The sequence below is a fragment of the Cherax quadricarinatus genome, chromosome 11, assembly GCF_038502225.1.
Source record: "Cherax quadricarinatus isolate ZL_2023a chromosome 11, ASM3850222v1, whole genome shotgun sequence".
Classification (NCBI taxonomy): Eukaryota; Metazoa; Arthropoda; class Malacostraca; order Decapoda; family Parastacidae; genus Cherax; species Cherax quadricarinatus.
In genome coordinates this window covers 54,290,560-54,308,638 of record NC_091302.1, presented here as the reverse complement: position 1 = coordinate 54,308,638, position 18,079 = coordinate 54,290,560, and the positions used below count along the sequence as shown (strand labels likewise).

The window sequence follows — 18,079 nt, the reverse complement described above, 5'->3', positions numbered from 1 at the left end:
TTACCGAGACATGGAGGCGTGAAGTTGACAGAAAATGACCGGTATATGGCAACATCGCCGACTGCCAGTCACCCGGTTTTAGTTTATTTAGTTATATTGGTATTATTTTCTATTATTTTTTTATTTTTTTTAAGTAACTTTCATGGCCTGTGAGACCAATATGAGCACTATTTTGTAAGTTTTTCTCTTTATTTACTACACAATAACTGCACAAACACTGTTGTCACTATATTGTTTATAAAAGTTGTTTACACAAACAAATGATATGAAATATTGTTTATTACTATTTTTCTATATTTTATATACACATAAACAGTCACAGGGAATGTTTCTAGAAGTTCTGCAGCCTGTGGAAGTCTTTGAAACATGGTGTCATGCACAGTGGTGTTTTACACTCCTCACACATAAAACGAGTGTCTCTGCATTGTTGTGGGCGTTTTTTTGTACGTGCACAGACATAACACCTCTTCTGAGCCTTTATCTTGAAAGCAGTAGCAGGCAGTTTTACTAGGAAGTTATCACCATGCTTCAGACGAGAAGGTAGTTGTTGATAATTTACTGGGCGGTCTATTGCAGGTGTTGTTCCTTGGTACTTGAATATTATTTGTCTGATGACAGACAAACAAAATTTGCCATATGATGGTTTGTTTCTGGTCCTCATCTTATACATATTATAAGCATTGAGCATGGAAATGTCCAGAAGATGGAAAAAGAGTTTTATGTACCACTTATAACTCTTGCGAACACAATCAGCAAACCCAATCTGCATGTCACATTTGTCCACTGAGTGCATATTGAGGGTGTAGTCAATCACAGCTGCAGGTTTTAGAATGGGCTCATTGCTCTCTCTATGCTGCCTGCCAGTGTTTGTCATTTCGTTAGGGTGAACTGATGACAACAGTGTGATATCTCATTTGTCATGCCACCAAAATGCCATGATGTCATTGGCAGCAAACGCCTGCACCTCACCTCTACGAGTGCCAGCATCAAACCTGGGCTTATGTTTACTATTTGCACGCACTGTGCCACACACACATCTGTCATGTTCACTCGCAAAAAAATCACTGAGTGAGGGGCTTGTGTACCAGTTATCAGTATATAATATATGCCCCTTACCAAGGTATGGTTCTATCATTGTTCTTACCACATCACCAGAGATACCCAATAACTTCCTGGTATTCTGCAATGTATAACTTCCAGTGTACACAATAATATCCAATACAAGACCACTGTAGCAATCACAAACCACAAACAATTTTATACCAAAGCGTTTCCTCTTGCTTGGTATGTACTGCTTGAAAGAGTCTTCCTTTGAACAGAATCAAAGACTCATCAATAACAAGCTTCCTGAAGGGATAAAAATACATATTGAATTTCTATTTCAGATACACAAATACATTCCTAATCTTAAATAACCTGTCATTTCTGTCAGGCCTGGTTTTGTCTGAGAAGTGAAGCATACGTAATAGTAGCACAAATCGATTCACTCGGATTATATCACTGAAACCTGGGGTTGCAATCAGGCGGTCTGTTGACCAGTATGATTTCACACTGCGCTTATACACATGTGGCATAAGCATTATTGTGGCAAAGAAAAGATACATCTCAGCCACAGTTGTCTCCTTCCACCTGTGTAGCCGTGAGCTTGGTGAAAGTATTGTGTTTGCCATGGTGTACTCGTAGTATCTGTTGCTTTCCCTGACAATAATTTCCATCAGGGATTCATCAAAGAATAACTCGAAACATTCCAGTTCAGTGGTATTGTTTCCCAGTGTACAAGATGGCCGTATTCCACTTTGGCTTTCATCAAACTGATGGGGATTTGAAATAAAATTGGCAGCTTCCTGCCAATCCCAGGTGCAGTCTGCTGGTAGGTACTGGACATTGACAGGTGGTTGTGGTTGTGGAGGTTGTGGTTGTGGAGGCTAGTGTGGTGGGTGGGTGGGGGATGGGGACCTTTGTTGTAGATCAGCTGAGGCAGCAGTGTGGGTGGCAGTGTGGGTGGCAGCATGGCCCACTGCTGGTGCCTCACGTCCGGCACCACCACCACCACCACCATGCACATTTTCCATCCCAATTGCAACACTATCATCATCATTTTCACTGTCTGTTCCTGTTGTACAGCCACGGGATGTACTCCGAGATGTACTCCTACCCCTTGGAATAGCATATGGCACACTACCAGAGCGCATATAGCATCATATATACTGACGCTTCACTGGAGAATATTCCACTTCACTATCACTACTGGAACTGTTTTCAAGAGCTTGTAGTTCATATTCAATATCACTATCATCACCAATGCTCACATCTGAGTCTGGGATATGGGAAAACAGGAGTTTCCTCTTTCATTCTGGTACAACTGAACCTGAACAAGACGGCCCAGCAGAAGAGGTGGAAGGCTGAGGGTCGTCTGGGTTTTCCTCACTATTACCGGTATTATAGTCATTAGTTTCGGTCGCAACCTCATCAAAACCTTGAAACTCATCTTCACTGGCACTTCCATCTGTATTAGAACTGTCACTGGGGAACAAAAGTGTCCCAATTTGCCGAGGAGTGAGGAGTTTCTTACCATGAGGCATGGTGAGCAAGGTGTACTAAAATGGTGTTCCTACAATGTGCCACTGGGTCCCAGATTTTTTTCCTACTGCACACACTCACCACGCAGACCCATTCTCTCACATCTAGGCCTACCAGCTGTTTCCCGCTTGATCTGAAGATGCTAGAATTTATGCGTACTAGTACGTCAATAATCCTGGTGCTTAAGCCGTACTAGTACGTCAGAAACCCTGAAAGGGTTAATATTGCATCTTTATGTTTGTTTACATTTCTCTCAACTGCGAATGACACCATGTATGATCTGTAATTGCTTGTGTGCATAAGTTTTGATAAATTTTAATTTTTTATAATAAATCTGTGTATATTTTATGGTAGTAAATGATAAAAATAGACTAGTATCTACATATATTTTATGCCTTCATGACATACCTAACTTTTTCTTAATCTCTTCAATATTTCTAGGCCATGGGGTTAGTCTGCACGTTTTTTCAAATTGTTGCAAATATCCCAAAAATTTTCCAATATATTTATTGAAAATATCCACATATAACCTACATAGTAAGCTGGCAGGCAGCAACTGCCCAGGGAGGTACTACTGTCCTGCCAAGTGAGTGTAAAACGAAAGCCTGTAATTGTTTTACATAATGGTAGGATTGCTGGTGTCCTTTTTTCTGTTTCATAAACATGCAAGATTTCAGGTACGTCTTGCTACTTCTACTTACACTTAGGTCACACTACACATACATGTACAAGCATACATATACACACACACCCCTCTGGGTTTTCTGCTATTTTCTTTCTAGTTCTTGTTCTTGTTTATTTCCTCTTACCTCTATGGGGAAGTGGAACAGAATTCTTCCTCCGTAAGCCATGCGTGTGGTAAGAGGCGACAAAAATGCCGGGAGCAAGGGGCTAGTAACCCCTTTTCCTGTATATATTACTAAATGTAAAAGGAGAAACTTTCGTTTTTCCTTTTGGGCCACCCCGCCTCGGTGGGATATGGCTGGCGTGTTGAAAGAAGAAAGAAACATGCAGGATTTCAGGTACATCTTGCTACATCTACTTACACTTAGGTCACACTACACATGCATGCACAAGCATATATATATATACATACACCCCTCTAAGTTTTCTTCCATTTTCTTACTAGTTTTTGTTCTTGTTTGTTTCCTCTTATCTCCATGGGGAAGTGGAACAGAATTCTTCCTCCGTAAGCCATGCATGTCATAAGAGGCGACTAAAATGTCAAGAGCAAGGGTCTAGTAACCCCTTCTCCTGTATGCATTACTAAAGTTAAAAAGAGAAACTTTTGTTTTTCTTTTTGGGGCACCCTGCCTCGGTGGGATATGGCTAGTTTGTTGAAAGAAAAAGAAGATCCACACATATAAGTGGAACCATGCAGTTCAGGCCTGTGTTGTTCAAGGGTCAACTGTATAGAAGTTTAAGTGCACAATGAAGTGAGAATTTCCATAGCTCCATTGTTCATCTTCAAACCTCACCCTTTGTATCAAATTTAGGGCAGGAAGAGGCCATTCAAAACAAGAGTATTGTACTGAATATTAAGTAACTTCAGAGGGAAAAGTAATTTTTTTAAATTTTCACATTAAAAAATACAATGTAGGATAACTCAATAATGTTACATTATGTACAGAAGAATCTATAAAAAATGCTACAAAATTCCTGTGGTATTTTTTTCAGAAATGACAGCCACAGACACAGACATATTTTTATCAAAACAGCAATGCTGTAAGAAAACTTGGCAGTAATAAACAAGTCAAACCTAAAAATCATAAATTTGTGACATATTGCAGAATATGTTGAATAATGTTGAGGAAGAATAAAAACAATACATTCACGGAGATCAGTGATGCAAATTAATATACAAGAACACCTTAAAATACACAATGTCAAGTGATATCCATAATTTTTTAGTGGACTTTCATGCTACTAAAGCATGAGCTAAAGTTTAGGATTTAGAACAGCAGTCATACATCTTTATTTAAATTCCACATTGGCAGAAAGCCTAAAAAACCATCCACATGAACAGACTATGATAGTTTGTGGGATAGCAAGTCTAAGGATTATATCACGTCATCCTTGAAAAAAAAAAAAAGGAAAATCAGAGATTATTATTTTATGACTCTTACCTGTAACATTGGTAGATGGTAAGCCACCATTCAAGGAGTCCATCACTCCTAGTTCTGAGAGTGTCTTTGGCACAAACTCTGGTTTTGGAATACTAGCAGCTTCATTTTTCCTGTAGTTGGCAAAAGATGGCATTAGACAAGATAACACCAAAGCTTTTTCCTGCCAATTAGATAGGCAGAATAAATTATTAGAAATAAACCACCTAAAAGTTGCATGATGTGGCTTCTATAACAAAATAAAACAAGTCAGTGATACACATGGGTAGTTACATGGAATTTACCTTTGAAATAAGATGTTAACATGATACTGTGCTATGCAAATCTATTTGTGAAAATATAACAAATCTTACTGAAGCAGCTACAGTATTTATATACAGGACTAGATTACATGACAAGATAATAAACAACTTTAAATTTTGCTCACTTAATGATACTGACCCAGCTGCAACAAACAAATCAATATCTTTTAGATAAAGAAATTTCATCTATCTATGACATATATCTAATGCTTCAGTCACAACTGAATATTCTTTCCATACCACGGGCGGGATTTGAACCCGCGGTCATCGTGTCATTACGATTTCGTGAGTCATGAATATTCTTTACCACTTAGTTGAAGATAATGACCCAAGGACTATTATAGTTCATTATCTAATAAGATACATTACTCTAAATGCCAGTATTTTTGTTATTTAGATTTGCATTAATCAAATAATTAATGAAATATACACTGCCTCCTGTTGCTTACTTGTCATGGAGTGTTCCTGCCAGAACTTCCAAGATCTCAGTACACTGTCTATGATAATCAAGCAAGTTCTCTGCAAAGGTTGCAAGTTGCGAAATCTGCTCAACCTGTTTCAGAAAAATTAAACAAACAAAATATTCAGGTAAATGTATATATTAATAATACATTGCAAAGTGAGAGGAAACTTTTAAATATCTTCATAAAATGCATATTATAATATTCAACCTCAGACTACATTCATATGTCTTGCTCATCATTTTTCCTCAATTAAAATGAGATCAATGGTTCTAAGATATTTCATGGATGATATATGTAAACAAAATATAAATGCTTCTTACATTTACTGATACAGTAATTTTACTTCACTCAATTTTAAAAATGGAAATGGAAAGATAATTCTCACACATATAATCGAGATTTTCCAAGCCTTCTCAGGTATTCAAGATTTAATATCAGCATTTCCACCTAAATATCATATTTTCGTTTCACAAAACAGGTATAGTGAAAATCTTCACTGCTCCCCCCCAAAAGTTAATCTCCTGCCTTTGCAATATTATAAACATTCTTTCCTAGGTTGTATGAGAGGTGCAGAAATTAGAAAATAGTGTGAGGTTACAAAAGGTATAATTAACAAAGCAGAGACAGGACTTGATGAAACAGAATAGAATGACAAAGAGATTGTATAAATATGGGGTGGAGGGAAGTTTGGGCAGGGGTCATCTTATGAAGGACTGGAGGGAGGGATTGATGGAAATTATAAGCGGTAGATGCTTGAGCATTCAGCAGGTACGTGTGAAAGTCTTAGATTAGAGTGAGCAAAGACGTGGTTTTTTTGAGCTAGATGTGCTGCTAAAAAGTGTGAGCAAAGTAACATGAAGAGATTCAGGGAAAAATAATTAGCTGATGAGTCGTGGAAGTGGTAAGTACAGTGTCTGCACTGTGAAGGAGAATTGGAGGTAGGAAGTACAGTGTCTGCATTGTGAAGGAGGGTTGGAGGTAGGAAATACAGTGTCTGCACTGTGAAGGAGGGTTGGAGGTAGGAAATACAGTGTCTGCACTGTGAAGGAGGGTTGGAGGTGGGAAGTACAGTGTCTGCACTGTGAAGGAGGATTGGAGGTAGGAAGTACAGTATCTGCACTGTGAAGGAGGGTTGGAGGTGGGAAGTACAGTGTCTGCACTGTGAAAGAGGATTGGAGGTGGGAAGTACAGTGTCTGCACTGTGAAGGAGGATTGGAAGTAGGAAGTACAGTGTCTGCATTGTGAAGGAGGATTGGAAGTAGGAAGTACAGTGTCTGCACTGTGAAGGAGGATTGGAGGTAGGAAGTACAGTGTCTGCACTGTGAAGGAGGGTTGGAGGTGGGAAGTACAGTATCTGCACTGTGAAGGAGGGTTGGAGGTGGTAAGTACAGTGTCTGCACTGTGAAGGAGGGTTGGAGGTAGGAAGTACAGTGACTGCACTGTGAAGGAGGATTGGAGGTAGGAAGTACAGTGTCTGCACTATGAAGGAGGGTTGGAGGTGGGAAGTACAGTGTCTGCACTGTGAAGGAGGATTGGAGGTAGGAAGTACAGTATCTGCACTGTGAAGGAGGGTTGGAGGTGGGAAGTACAGTGTCTGCACTGTGAAGGAGGATTGGAGGTAGGAAGTACAGTGTCTGCACTATGAAGGAGGGTTGGAGGTGGGAAGTACAGTGTCTGCACTGTGAAGGAGGGTTGGAGGTGGGAAGTACAGTGTCTGCACTGTGAAGGAGGGTTGGAGGTAGGAAGTACAGTGTCTGCACTGTGAAGGAGGGTTGGAGGTAGGAAGTACAGTGTCTGCACTGTGAAGGAGGGTTGGAGGTAGGAAGTACAGTGTCTGCACTGTGAAGGAGGGTTGGAGGTAGGAAGTACAGTGTCTGCACTGTGAAGGAGGGTTGGAGGTAGGAAGTACAGTGTCTGCACTGTGAAGGAGGGTTGGAGGTAGGAAGTACAGTGTCTGCACTGTGAAGGAGGGTTGGAGGTAGGAAGTACAGTGTCTGCACTGTGAAGGAGTGGTGGAGGTAGGAAGTACAGTGTCTGCACTGTGAAGGAGGGTTGGAGGTAGGAAGTACAGTGTCTGCACTGTGAAGGAGGGTTGGAGGTGGGAAGTACAGTGTCTGCACTGTGAAGGAGGGTTGGAGGTAGGAAGTACAGTGTCTGCACTGTGAAGGAGGGTTGGAGGTAGGAAGTAGTGTCTGCACTGTGAAGGAGGGTTGGAGGTAGGAAGTACAGTGTCTGCACTGTGAAGGAGGGTTGGAGGTAGGAAGTACAGTGTCTGCACTGTGAAGGAGTGGAGATGTTCATGTTTGAAAGGTCATTTGACTTGACTTGTGATATCTTCACACTTCTGGAAAGAGAACTATTGAATGAATGATGATGAATGTGTTTACCCTTTTGGGTCTCTCTACTTTAGTGGGAGATAGCTGATGGAGAAAAAATTGTAAGTTAGTTTTTTCTGTAATATATCTATCTTTTTTTTTTTAAACACTGGCTGTCTTCCATCGAGGTAGGGGGCGACCCAAAAAAGAAACACTTTTACTATCATTCACTCCATCATTGTTTTGCCAGAGGTGTGCAGACACTACAGTTCTGATGCTCTTCAAACTGCAAATATCCTAACCCATCTTTCAGAGTGAAAGCACTGTACTTCCCACCTCCAGGACTCAAGTACGACTAACTGGTTTCCCTGAATCCCTTCACAAAATGTTACCTTGCTCACACTCCAACACCTTGTCAGGTCATCAAAATCATTTGCTTCCACTCACTCCTATCTAACATACTCACATATGTCTGCTGGATGTCCAACCCCCTCACACACAAAACCTCCTTTACCCCCTCCCTCCAACATTTCCTAGGGTAACCCCTACTCAGCCTTCCCTCCACTACAGATTTATACACCCTCCAAGTCATCCTATTTTGCTCCATCCTCTCTAAACATCTGAATCACCTCAACAACCCCTCTTCAGCCCACTGGATAATACTTTTAATAACTCCACACCACCTAATCTCCAAACTACAAACTCTCTGTATAATATTTACACACCACATATTGCCCTCAGACATGACATTTCCACTGTCTCCAGCCTCCTCCTTGCTGCAATACTTTTCTATTCTTTCCTATTTAATTACATTAAGTGTATTTCTACTCTGTAAAAGTAGAAAAGTGAAGTGTGAGGACAGAGTGAAGTAGTGAAAGATGATAATGATGATGACTGATTAATGCCAGATGCTGGCTGATAATACAATAATAATGAATAATGATTAATGATAACAATGAAAGATGGATATTGATATTCCATTGCATTTTGTAGTCTTCATATTGGTTTATATGCAAGTCCCACACTCAAACTGTGCATTTAAAGTGGGTGAGGAAGTTTAAATCAAAATGAAATTTAACCCTTAAACTGTCCAAACGTAGATCTACGTTCACATGCCTAGCACTCCAACCTTTATTTTCTCCATTTGAAAGCATGTAAAAAACGTAGATCTACGTTTGGACAGTTTAAAGGTTAAAAACCTATGATATATAGGGGTGTATATGTATATATATATATAGGGATGTATATGTATATATATATATATAGGGATGTATATGTATATATATATATATATATATATATAGGGATGTATATATATATATATATATATATATATATATATATATATATATATATATATATATATATACAGTGGACCCCCGGTTAACGAACTTTTTTCATTCCAGTAGTATGTTCAGGTGCCAGTACTGACCGAATTTTTTCCCATAAGGAATATTGTGAAGTAGATTAGTCCATTTCAGACCCCCAAACATACACGTACAAACGCACTTACATAAATACACTTACATAATTGGTCGCATTTGGAGGTGATCGTTATGCGGGGGTCCACTGTGTATATATATATATATATATATATATATATATATATATATATATATATATATGTATATATATATATAGGGATGTATATATATATATATATATATATATATATTCATCCACCAATCTCTGAAGAGAAGTTGCAGAGATTGGTGGATGAATTTGGTAGGGTGTGCAAAAGAAGAAAATTAAAGGTGAATACAGGAAAGAGTAAGGTTATGAGGATAACAAAAAGATTAGGTGATGAAAGATTGAATATCAGATTGGAGGGAGAGAGTATGGAGGAGGTGAACGTATTCAGATATTTGGGAGTGGACGTGTCAGCGGATGGGTCTATGAAAGATGAGGTGAATCATAGAATTGATGAGGGAAAAAGAGTGAGTGGTGCACTTAGGAGTCTGTGGAGACAAAGAACTTTGTCCTTGGAGGCAAAGAGGGGAATGTATGAGAGTATAGTTTTACCAACGCTCTTATATGGGTGTGAAGCGTGGGTGATGAATGTTGCAGCGAGGAGAAGGCTGGAGGCAGTGGAGATGTCATGTCTGAGGGCAATGTGTGGTGTGAATATAATGCAGAGAATTCGTAGTTTGGAAGTTAGGAGGAGGTGCGGGATTACCAAAACTGTTGTCCAGAGGGCTGAGGAAGGGTTGTTGAGGTGGTTCGGACATGTAGAGAGAATGGAGCGAAACAGAATGACTTCAAGAGTGTATCAGTCTGTAGTGGAAGGAAGGCGGGGTAGGGGTCGGCCTAGGAAGGGTTGGAGGGAGGGGGTAAAGGAGGTTTTGTGTGCGAGGGGCTTGGACTTCCAGCAGGCATGCTTGAGCGTGTTTGATAGGAGTGAATGGAGACAAATGGTTTTTAATACTTGACGTGCTGTTGGAGTGTGAGCAAAGTAACATTTATGAAGGGATTCAGGGAAACCGGCAGGCCGGACTTGAGTCCTGGAGATGGGAAGTACAGTGCCTGCACTCTGAAGGAGGGGTGTTAATGTTGCAGTTTAAAAACTGTAGTGCAAAGCACCCTTCTGGCAAGACAGTGATGGAGTGAATGATGGTGAAAGTTTTTCTTTTTCGGGCCACCCTGCCTTGGTGGGAATCGGCCGGTGTGATAATAAAAAAAATAATAATAATATATATATATATATATATATATATATATATATATATATATAGGGATGTATATATATATATACAGGGATGTACATGTATATAGGAAGTACAATGCCTGCACTTTAAAGGAGGGGTTTGGGATATTGGCAGTTTGGAGTGATATGTTATATATCTTTATATATGCTTCTAAGCTGTTGTATCTGGGCACCTCTGACAAAAAATGCAAAAAACAGTGATTGTGTATGAGTGAGGTGAAAGTGATGAATGATGATTAAGGTATTTTCTTTTTGGGTCACCCTGCCTCGGTGGGAGACGGCCGACTTGTTGGAAAAAAAAAAAATAGGGATGTCTTAATTTTAAACATATCATACGGTACAGCCCTGATTAATATGCATATGGACAGCAAGTTTTCAATAAAACACAATTGAAATATTGTAAATGAGCCTGAACTGTATAGGGTGTAAACAACAGTCGTGTTCTAGCTGCCTTGTGGACATGTACCTTCCTTCATTCAGTTGCGTGTTATTCATTCGATTCTGAATCTTTCATCACCCATCTCATGTCTGGTTATTAATCATGGCAGTCAAGAGGAATACTATTGATGCTGGACAATCCACGAAAAATAAGCATGAAATTATGACAATCCATGAAAAATAAGCATGAAAATATGAGAGTTTTGCAAAACTGAGAATTAGATATGCTTAAAGGTGGTGCATGTGTGATGCAGATGACCCAGGCTGTTCTTTCTAATTTGCACAATTAGAAAGAATGAGGTGAAGATAAGAGGTTATGTAATGAATACTCTAGATTGTAACCTCTTGAAAATAATGACAAATAGGTCAATGCAGCTAAATAAGACAGAAACGTTACTGAATGTATGTAGTGAGCAGAAAAGAAAGGTGCCCCAATTAATACCCTTACAATGAGGGTGAGAGTTCTATCATACTGTAAAGCTGTATACAGTGGAACCTCTGCTTACAAGTGCATACACGTGCGAGTTTTTCCAGATTCGAGCAGTCGATTAGTCAATTTTTTGCTTCTAGATGCAAGCAAAACTTCCAGATGTGAGCGGGCCTCAAGGGAGGTTCCTTGATTCTGGTGAGGGGCTCTTGCTCTTGATCTAGGGAATTGGATCTCACTTGTTTTTTGGACTACATATCTTATTGAAACTTGGGCAATGTATGATGGAAAGATACTTCTTAACACACTCCAAAAATGAAAGAAATAGGACTGTAAATAACGGAGTTCATTTCTCATTCATTAGCCATCCCTTAGAGGTATTTTCGTATGGTTTTTATGGTTGTATTCTCGTTTTTTTTGGTCTCATTTGATAGAGCAGAAGATATATTACAGAATAGATATGATTTTGATTGGTTTCACAATGAAAAGTACTTTGAAATTGAGCTCAAAGTAGCAGAAATGTTCAATTCTTTGGCGATGTTCAAGGGTAAACAAATATGCAGTCGTGAATGGGTTGACATTATTTATACAATTATTGCAATAAGGCAGTAGTCTGCATAACAGTAAATCTTCTATTTTTTGTGTGAATAAAAATTACAAATTTGTATTGTAATAATAATAATAATAATAATACGTATAATAATACAGTGGACCCCGCCTTATGATGGCATCGCATTACGTTAAACCTGCCATACGATACATTTGAACGCAAAAATTTTGCCTCGCCTCACGCGATTCGTCCGGGACGCGTCCCACGTGGCCTCAGTGCTAGTGTTTGCAAGCCAGCCAGTGCGGTTGCATCCACACATACATTCGGTACATTTCACCTTATCCCAGTGTTTTTGTGCTTGTAACTGCAAAATAAGTCACCATGGGCCCCAAGAAAGCTTCTAGTGCCAACCCTGTGGTAAAAAGGGTGAGAACTAGTATGGAAATTAAGAAAGATTTTGAAGGGTTTGGGGCTAACCCTGAGAAGCCTATGCCAGTTGTAGAATCCATTGTGCCTACTTCAAAGATTAAGGAAATGTGTGCAAAGTGGGTTGAACTGCAAACCTTTATGGATGAAAAGCACCCTAACACAGCTATTGCAAGCCGTGCTGGTGACTATTACAATGACAATGTTGTGGCCCATTTTAGGCAAATCTTAAAGGAACGGGAGGTACAGAGCTCTGTGGACAGATTTGCTGTGCGACAGAGGTCCAGTGACTCTCAAACTGGTCCTAGTGGCATTAAAAGAAGAATGGAAGTAACCCTGGAAAAGAACTTGATATCTCAAGTCCTAATGTAAGGGGATTCCTCTTCTAAACATTAACAACTTCCACACTCTCCCCTCCTCCCATCCCATCAATCATCACCAGATCTTCAATAAAGGTAAGTGTCATGTATTCTATTCTTACTAGAGTATTAATTGTGCATGTCTTCTTAAGTTTGTGTGTATTAAAATTAATATTTCATGTGGTAAAAATTTTTTTTTTTTCAGACTTTTGGGCGTCTTGCACGGATTAATTTCATTTCCATTATTTCTTATGGGGAAAATTAATTCGCCTTACAATAATTTCGGCTCACGATGAACTCTCAGGAACGGATTAATATAGTAAGGCGGGGGTCCATAGAGGCAAAGAAGGGAATGTATGAAAGTATAGAAAGTACAGTGGTATCAACACTCTTATATGGGTGTGAAGCTTGGGTTGTAAGTGCTGCAGCGAGGAGGCGGCTGGAGGCAGTGGAGATGTCCTGTCTAAGGGCAATGTGTGGTGTAAATATTATGCAGAAAATTTGGAGTGTGGAAATTAGGAGGAGGTGTGGAGTTACTAAAAGTATTGGTCAGAGGGCTGAAGAAGGGTTGCTGAGGTGGTTTGGTCATTTAGAGAGAATGAATCAAAGTAGAATGACTTGGAGAGCATATAAATCTGTAGGGGAAGGAAAGTGGGGTAGGGGTCGTCCTAGAAAAGGTTGAAGGGAGGGGGGTAAAGGAGGTTTCGTGGGTAAGGGGCTTGGACATCCAGCAAGCATGTGTGAGCATGTTAAATAGGAGTGCATGGAGATGAATGGTTTTTGGGACCTGACAAGTTGTTGGAGTGTGAGCAGGGTTATATTTAGTGAAGGGATTCAGGGAAACCAGTTATATTTATATAGCCGGACTTGAGTACTGGAAATTGGAAGTACCATGCCTGCACTTTAAAGGAGGGGTTTGGGATATTGGCAGTTTAGAGGGGTATGTTATATATGCTTCTAAACTGTTGTATCTGGGCGCCTCTGCAAAGACAAGTGATTATATGCGAGCGAGGCGAAAGTGTTGAATGATGATGGGGATTTTTTTTTCTTTTTGGGTCACCCTGCCTCGGTGGGAGGTGGCCGTCTTGTTGAAAAAAAAAAAAGTACAATAATATGATAATAATAATAATAATAATAATAATCATATACCTACAATAATAATACAGTGGACCCTCGAGTTTCGGCAGCCTCGACTTTCGTGAAATTCGACCTTCGGCGAGCTTTTTTTGGCAAAATTTGGCCTCGAGTTTTGTGATTAGACTTGTGTTTCGGCGACCATCCGGTACCCGTCCGCCCATCACCGTGCACACCAAGCCAGTCTCCCACGCCATTCACGCTCAGTGTGCCATTGTTTACCAACATGTGACCATAACGCCGTGGGTTCATACAATACATTTCATAATAATCCATTGTTTTTTGTGATTGCAACTGCTAAATAAGTCATCATGGACCCAAGGAAAGCTAGTGCAAGCCCTTTGGTAAATAAAGTGAGGAACACGATCCAAAGGGATTTTGAAGGGTTTGAGGCAGACCCTGTCCCTGCCGACCCTCTGCCTGTTTTGGAAGGTGTTGTGGCATTGGGCAAGTCCATGGGGTTGGAGGTGAGTGACAGAGATGTGGAAGAGTTGGTGGAGGACCACAAGGAAGAGCTAACCACTGACGAACTGCAAGAGTTTCAACTGGAACAGCATCAGGCCACAGCCGAGGAACTTGCTTCAGAGGAGGAGGAAAAGAGAGTGAAGGAGGTTCCTTCTTCAGTGATTAAGGGCATGTGTGGAATGTGGAATGAGTTGCAAAGTTTTGTTGAAAAGTATCACCCTGACCAAGCTGAAACAAGCCATATCTGCAATATGTACAATGACAGTGTTGTGTCCCACTTCTGGGAAATCTTAAAGAAATGCCAGAAAAAGACCTCTCTGGACAGATATTTTGTGTGACAGGGGTCCAGTGACTCTCAAGTTGTTCCCAGTGGCATTAAAAGAAGAAGGGAAGTAACCCCAGATAAGGACTTGCTACCTAAAGTCCTAATGGAAGGAGATTCTCCTTCCAAACAATAGTGTACACCTTCCTCCTATCCCCTCCTCCCGTCTTCCATCCACCCAGAAGTCTTCAGGAAAGGTAAGTGTAATGTTATTATTATTTTTTATATGCATGTACTTGATTTCTCATTGATTTCAGTATATAAATCCTTATTTAATTTGAAAAAAAATATTTTATTTTAATATTTTTGGGTGTCTGGAACGGATTAATTTTATTTCCATTATTTCTTATGGGGAAAACGGTTTCGAGTTTCGCGAATTTCGACTTTTGGCAGGCTCTCTGGAACGGATTAATCACGAAACTCGGGGGTCCACTGTACACGTATAATAATAATGTACTATATAATAATAATTATAATAAAAGACTGCTTCTAAAGGCTGTCATTAGATAGCAGTGATTACTAGAGTATATATCAGGTTTCTATGTTATTTATATTGTTTATTATGTTATATTAGATGAATTATGATAGATAAATAAGCCATACAGTTGATATTAGCAAAATATTCAAGGAGTATTTTGTCCTGTCTCCAGACAAACTCTTGCCCTCCGCCGATGCTGCTGATACCACTATGTAGCCACATACGTAATGACATATTTTATTCATTCTAGAGTATATATCAGGTTTGTGTGTTATTTATATTGTTTATTATGTCATATTAGATGAATTGTGATAGATAAATAAGCCATATAGATGATATTAGTGAAATATTGAAGTATCTTGTCGTGCCTTCTTAGAGCCGGAATGGATTAATTGCATTTCAGTTAATTTAAATGAGGAAAACTGACTCTGCAAACGAGCAAATCCAAGTGCGAGAGACTGCACAAGAATGTTTGTTTATTTCTGGATGGTTCTATTGGTTTAACCCTTTCAGGGTCTGTGTCGTAGATCTACAGCTATGAAGCCAGGGTCCAAGCCATAGATCTACGCCAAAATTCTAAAGACTTCAAATTTAGTGCGAGAAGGCTGGTAGGCCTACATCTAAGAGAATGGGTTTGCATGGTCAGTGTGCGAAGTAAATAAAAAATCGGGGCACCTGCATTGCGTTGTGGGAATGCAGTCTCGGTACACTTTGTTCATCATGCCTGGCAGCAAGGAAGCTCTCACTCACTGGTGAATTCTGACTTTCCTCTTCCCAAGTTATAGTTCTAACACTAATGGAAGTGGATCTAAAGAGGAATTCTATGGTTTTGAATCATATGGTACAATGGTACCATATTGTACAATGGTACCATATGGTACAATGGTACCTTATGGTACAATGGTACCATATGGTACAGGGTACAGGGACCCTAATGGAAATAAGTCACTTTGACTTTTTTGGGTTATCCTAGGTACTCCACACATATGTTGCTATGTACGATAATCTACGTAACTGTATTTGTGTATACCTGAATAAACTTACGACGCCACATGCACTCGGGTAAGTTTATTCAGGTATACACAAATACAGCTACATAGATTATTATACATAGCAGCTTATGTGAAAAGATTCTAGGATAATCCAAAAAAGTCAAAGTGACTTACTTCCATTAGGGTTCCTGTATCCTGTACCATATGGTACAATGTACCATATTGTACCCTATACCATATGCAATTCCAAGGGGACTGAGTACATCCCCCGGCCCTACACCTGGAATAGACAGTGAAAGTGACAATGATGTGGCTACAATTGGGATGCACAGACCACGAGCATACAGCATGCGGCAGCAGCCCAAACCGGGAGTGAGTTTGGGACCCCAGCCGCTGACTCAGCAGTTCCAGGACAAAGCACATTGTCATCCACCGTGGAAAGAGACGACTGTGGCTGAAATGTATTTGTTTTTTGCAACAATAATGCTTATGCCTCATGTCTATAAGCATAATATAAAATCATACTGGTCCACAGACGAGTATGACACCACTGTGCATGACACCTTGTTTCAAAGACTTTCACAGACTGTTGCAGTTCTAGGAACATGTCCAGTGATGGTACATATGTAAATATGTAATAGAACATTACTAATATGCAACATTTTTGTAAGTTTTTTGTTGTAAATAATTATTGTAAACAAATACATAATGATGAAAATATTAGTGCGGTTATTGTGTTGAATACGAGTATACATATATATATATATTATGCATTATACTGGTCTCACAGGCCACAAACATTACTGGAAAAAGCAAAATTAGAAAAGAAAAAAGGAACAAAACAGTAAAATTAAAAATGTGAATTTACAGAAGTTGCAGACCCAGTCATTGAGGGTTAATTTCATGCGTCTATATCTTGGAAACTACTGATCAGATGTTTTTTTTGTTTTATTACCTCTAGAAAAATATTATCTTTAATTCTGTAAGATTTTTTTTTTTTTTTTTTTCAAAAATTCTTGGACCTTGGCTGTCACTCTTGAGATTTGGCCTCTGGACCCTGAAAGGGTTAAAATGTGCTGTTGGCTGTGTAATATAAAGTTTAGTGAAGAAAGTGCATTTGCTGACCCATAGCCACCCACCCAGGACCAACACTGTCACACCAACCTTCTCCATGTGCTGACTCACAGCCACCCACCCAGAACCAACACTGTCACACCAACCTTCTCCATGTGCTGACCCACAGCCACCCACCCAGGACCAACACTGTCACACCAACCTTCTCCATGTGCTGACCCACAGCCACCCACCCAGGACCAACACTGTCACATCAACCTTCTCCATGTGCTGACTCACAGCCACCCACCCAGGACCAACACTGTCACACCCAGGGCTGGATTACCGCATAGGCAAACTAGGCATTTGCCTAGGGCCCCGCGCATTTGGGGGCCCCACGGTCCAAGGCTTAGTGGAATTTGTAAGCTCACTTTGCAATGATGAAGCTTTTGAAATGTTTGAAGAGAAAGCTAAACTGCTGGTGAAAGACTACAGTTACTGGGCTGATCATCAGCGGTCAAGGAAGAGGAAACGCAATTTTGAAGAGCCAGACAATGAAATTGTGTTGCTACCAAGGCAGATATGTAAGACAGCTACATACTTTGTCATTCTGGATTCACTGATTACAGAATTGGTGAAAAGAAAAGAAATCTACCAGAATCTCAATGACAAGTTTGGATTTCTGTTCAAAATTACTACTATACCAGATGTAGAATTGAGAGAAGCTGCATTCAAGTTGCAACAACACCTTTCAGCAGATGTTCAGGACACATTTGTTGAAGAAATAGTTCATTTTTCTGGGTATATGAATCAGATTAAAGCTCCACCTGAAAAATGTGTGCCCTCAGCTGCTTTGAAACATTTAAGAAATGCAGGTATCTCAGAAACCTTCCCTAATGTTGACATAGTGTATCGCCTTTACCTAACACTTCCAGCTACTAACTGTG

General features: G+C 39.8%; 1 protein-coding gene across 12 annotated transcripts in view; it reads right to left on the bottom strand.

Annotated features, from left to right (window-relative positions):
• The window catches only part of EndoA (SH3 domain containing GRB2 like, endophilin-A), a 388,245-nt gene that overhangs the window by 74,386 nt on the left and 295,780 nt on the right, over positions 1 to 18,079 (bottom strand). For all 12 annotated transcript variants that reach the window (XM_070084141.1, XM_070084140.1, XM_070084150.1 and 9 more), the window contains 2 exons: positions 5,455 to 5,558; positions 4,707 to 4,816 (listed from right to left, as the gene is read on the bottom strand). In XM_070084141.1, coding sequence (XP_069940242.1) covers positions 4,707 to 4,816; positions 5,455 to 5,558 — 214 coding nt within the window. The remainder of the gene's footprint in view (positions 1 to 4,706; positions 4,817 to 5,454; positions 5,559 to 18,079) is intronic.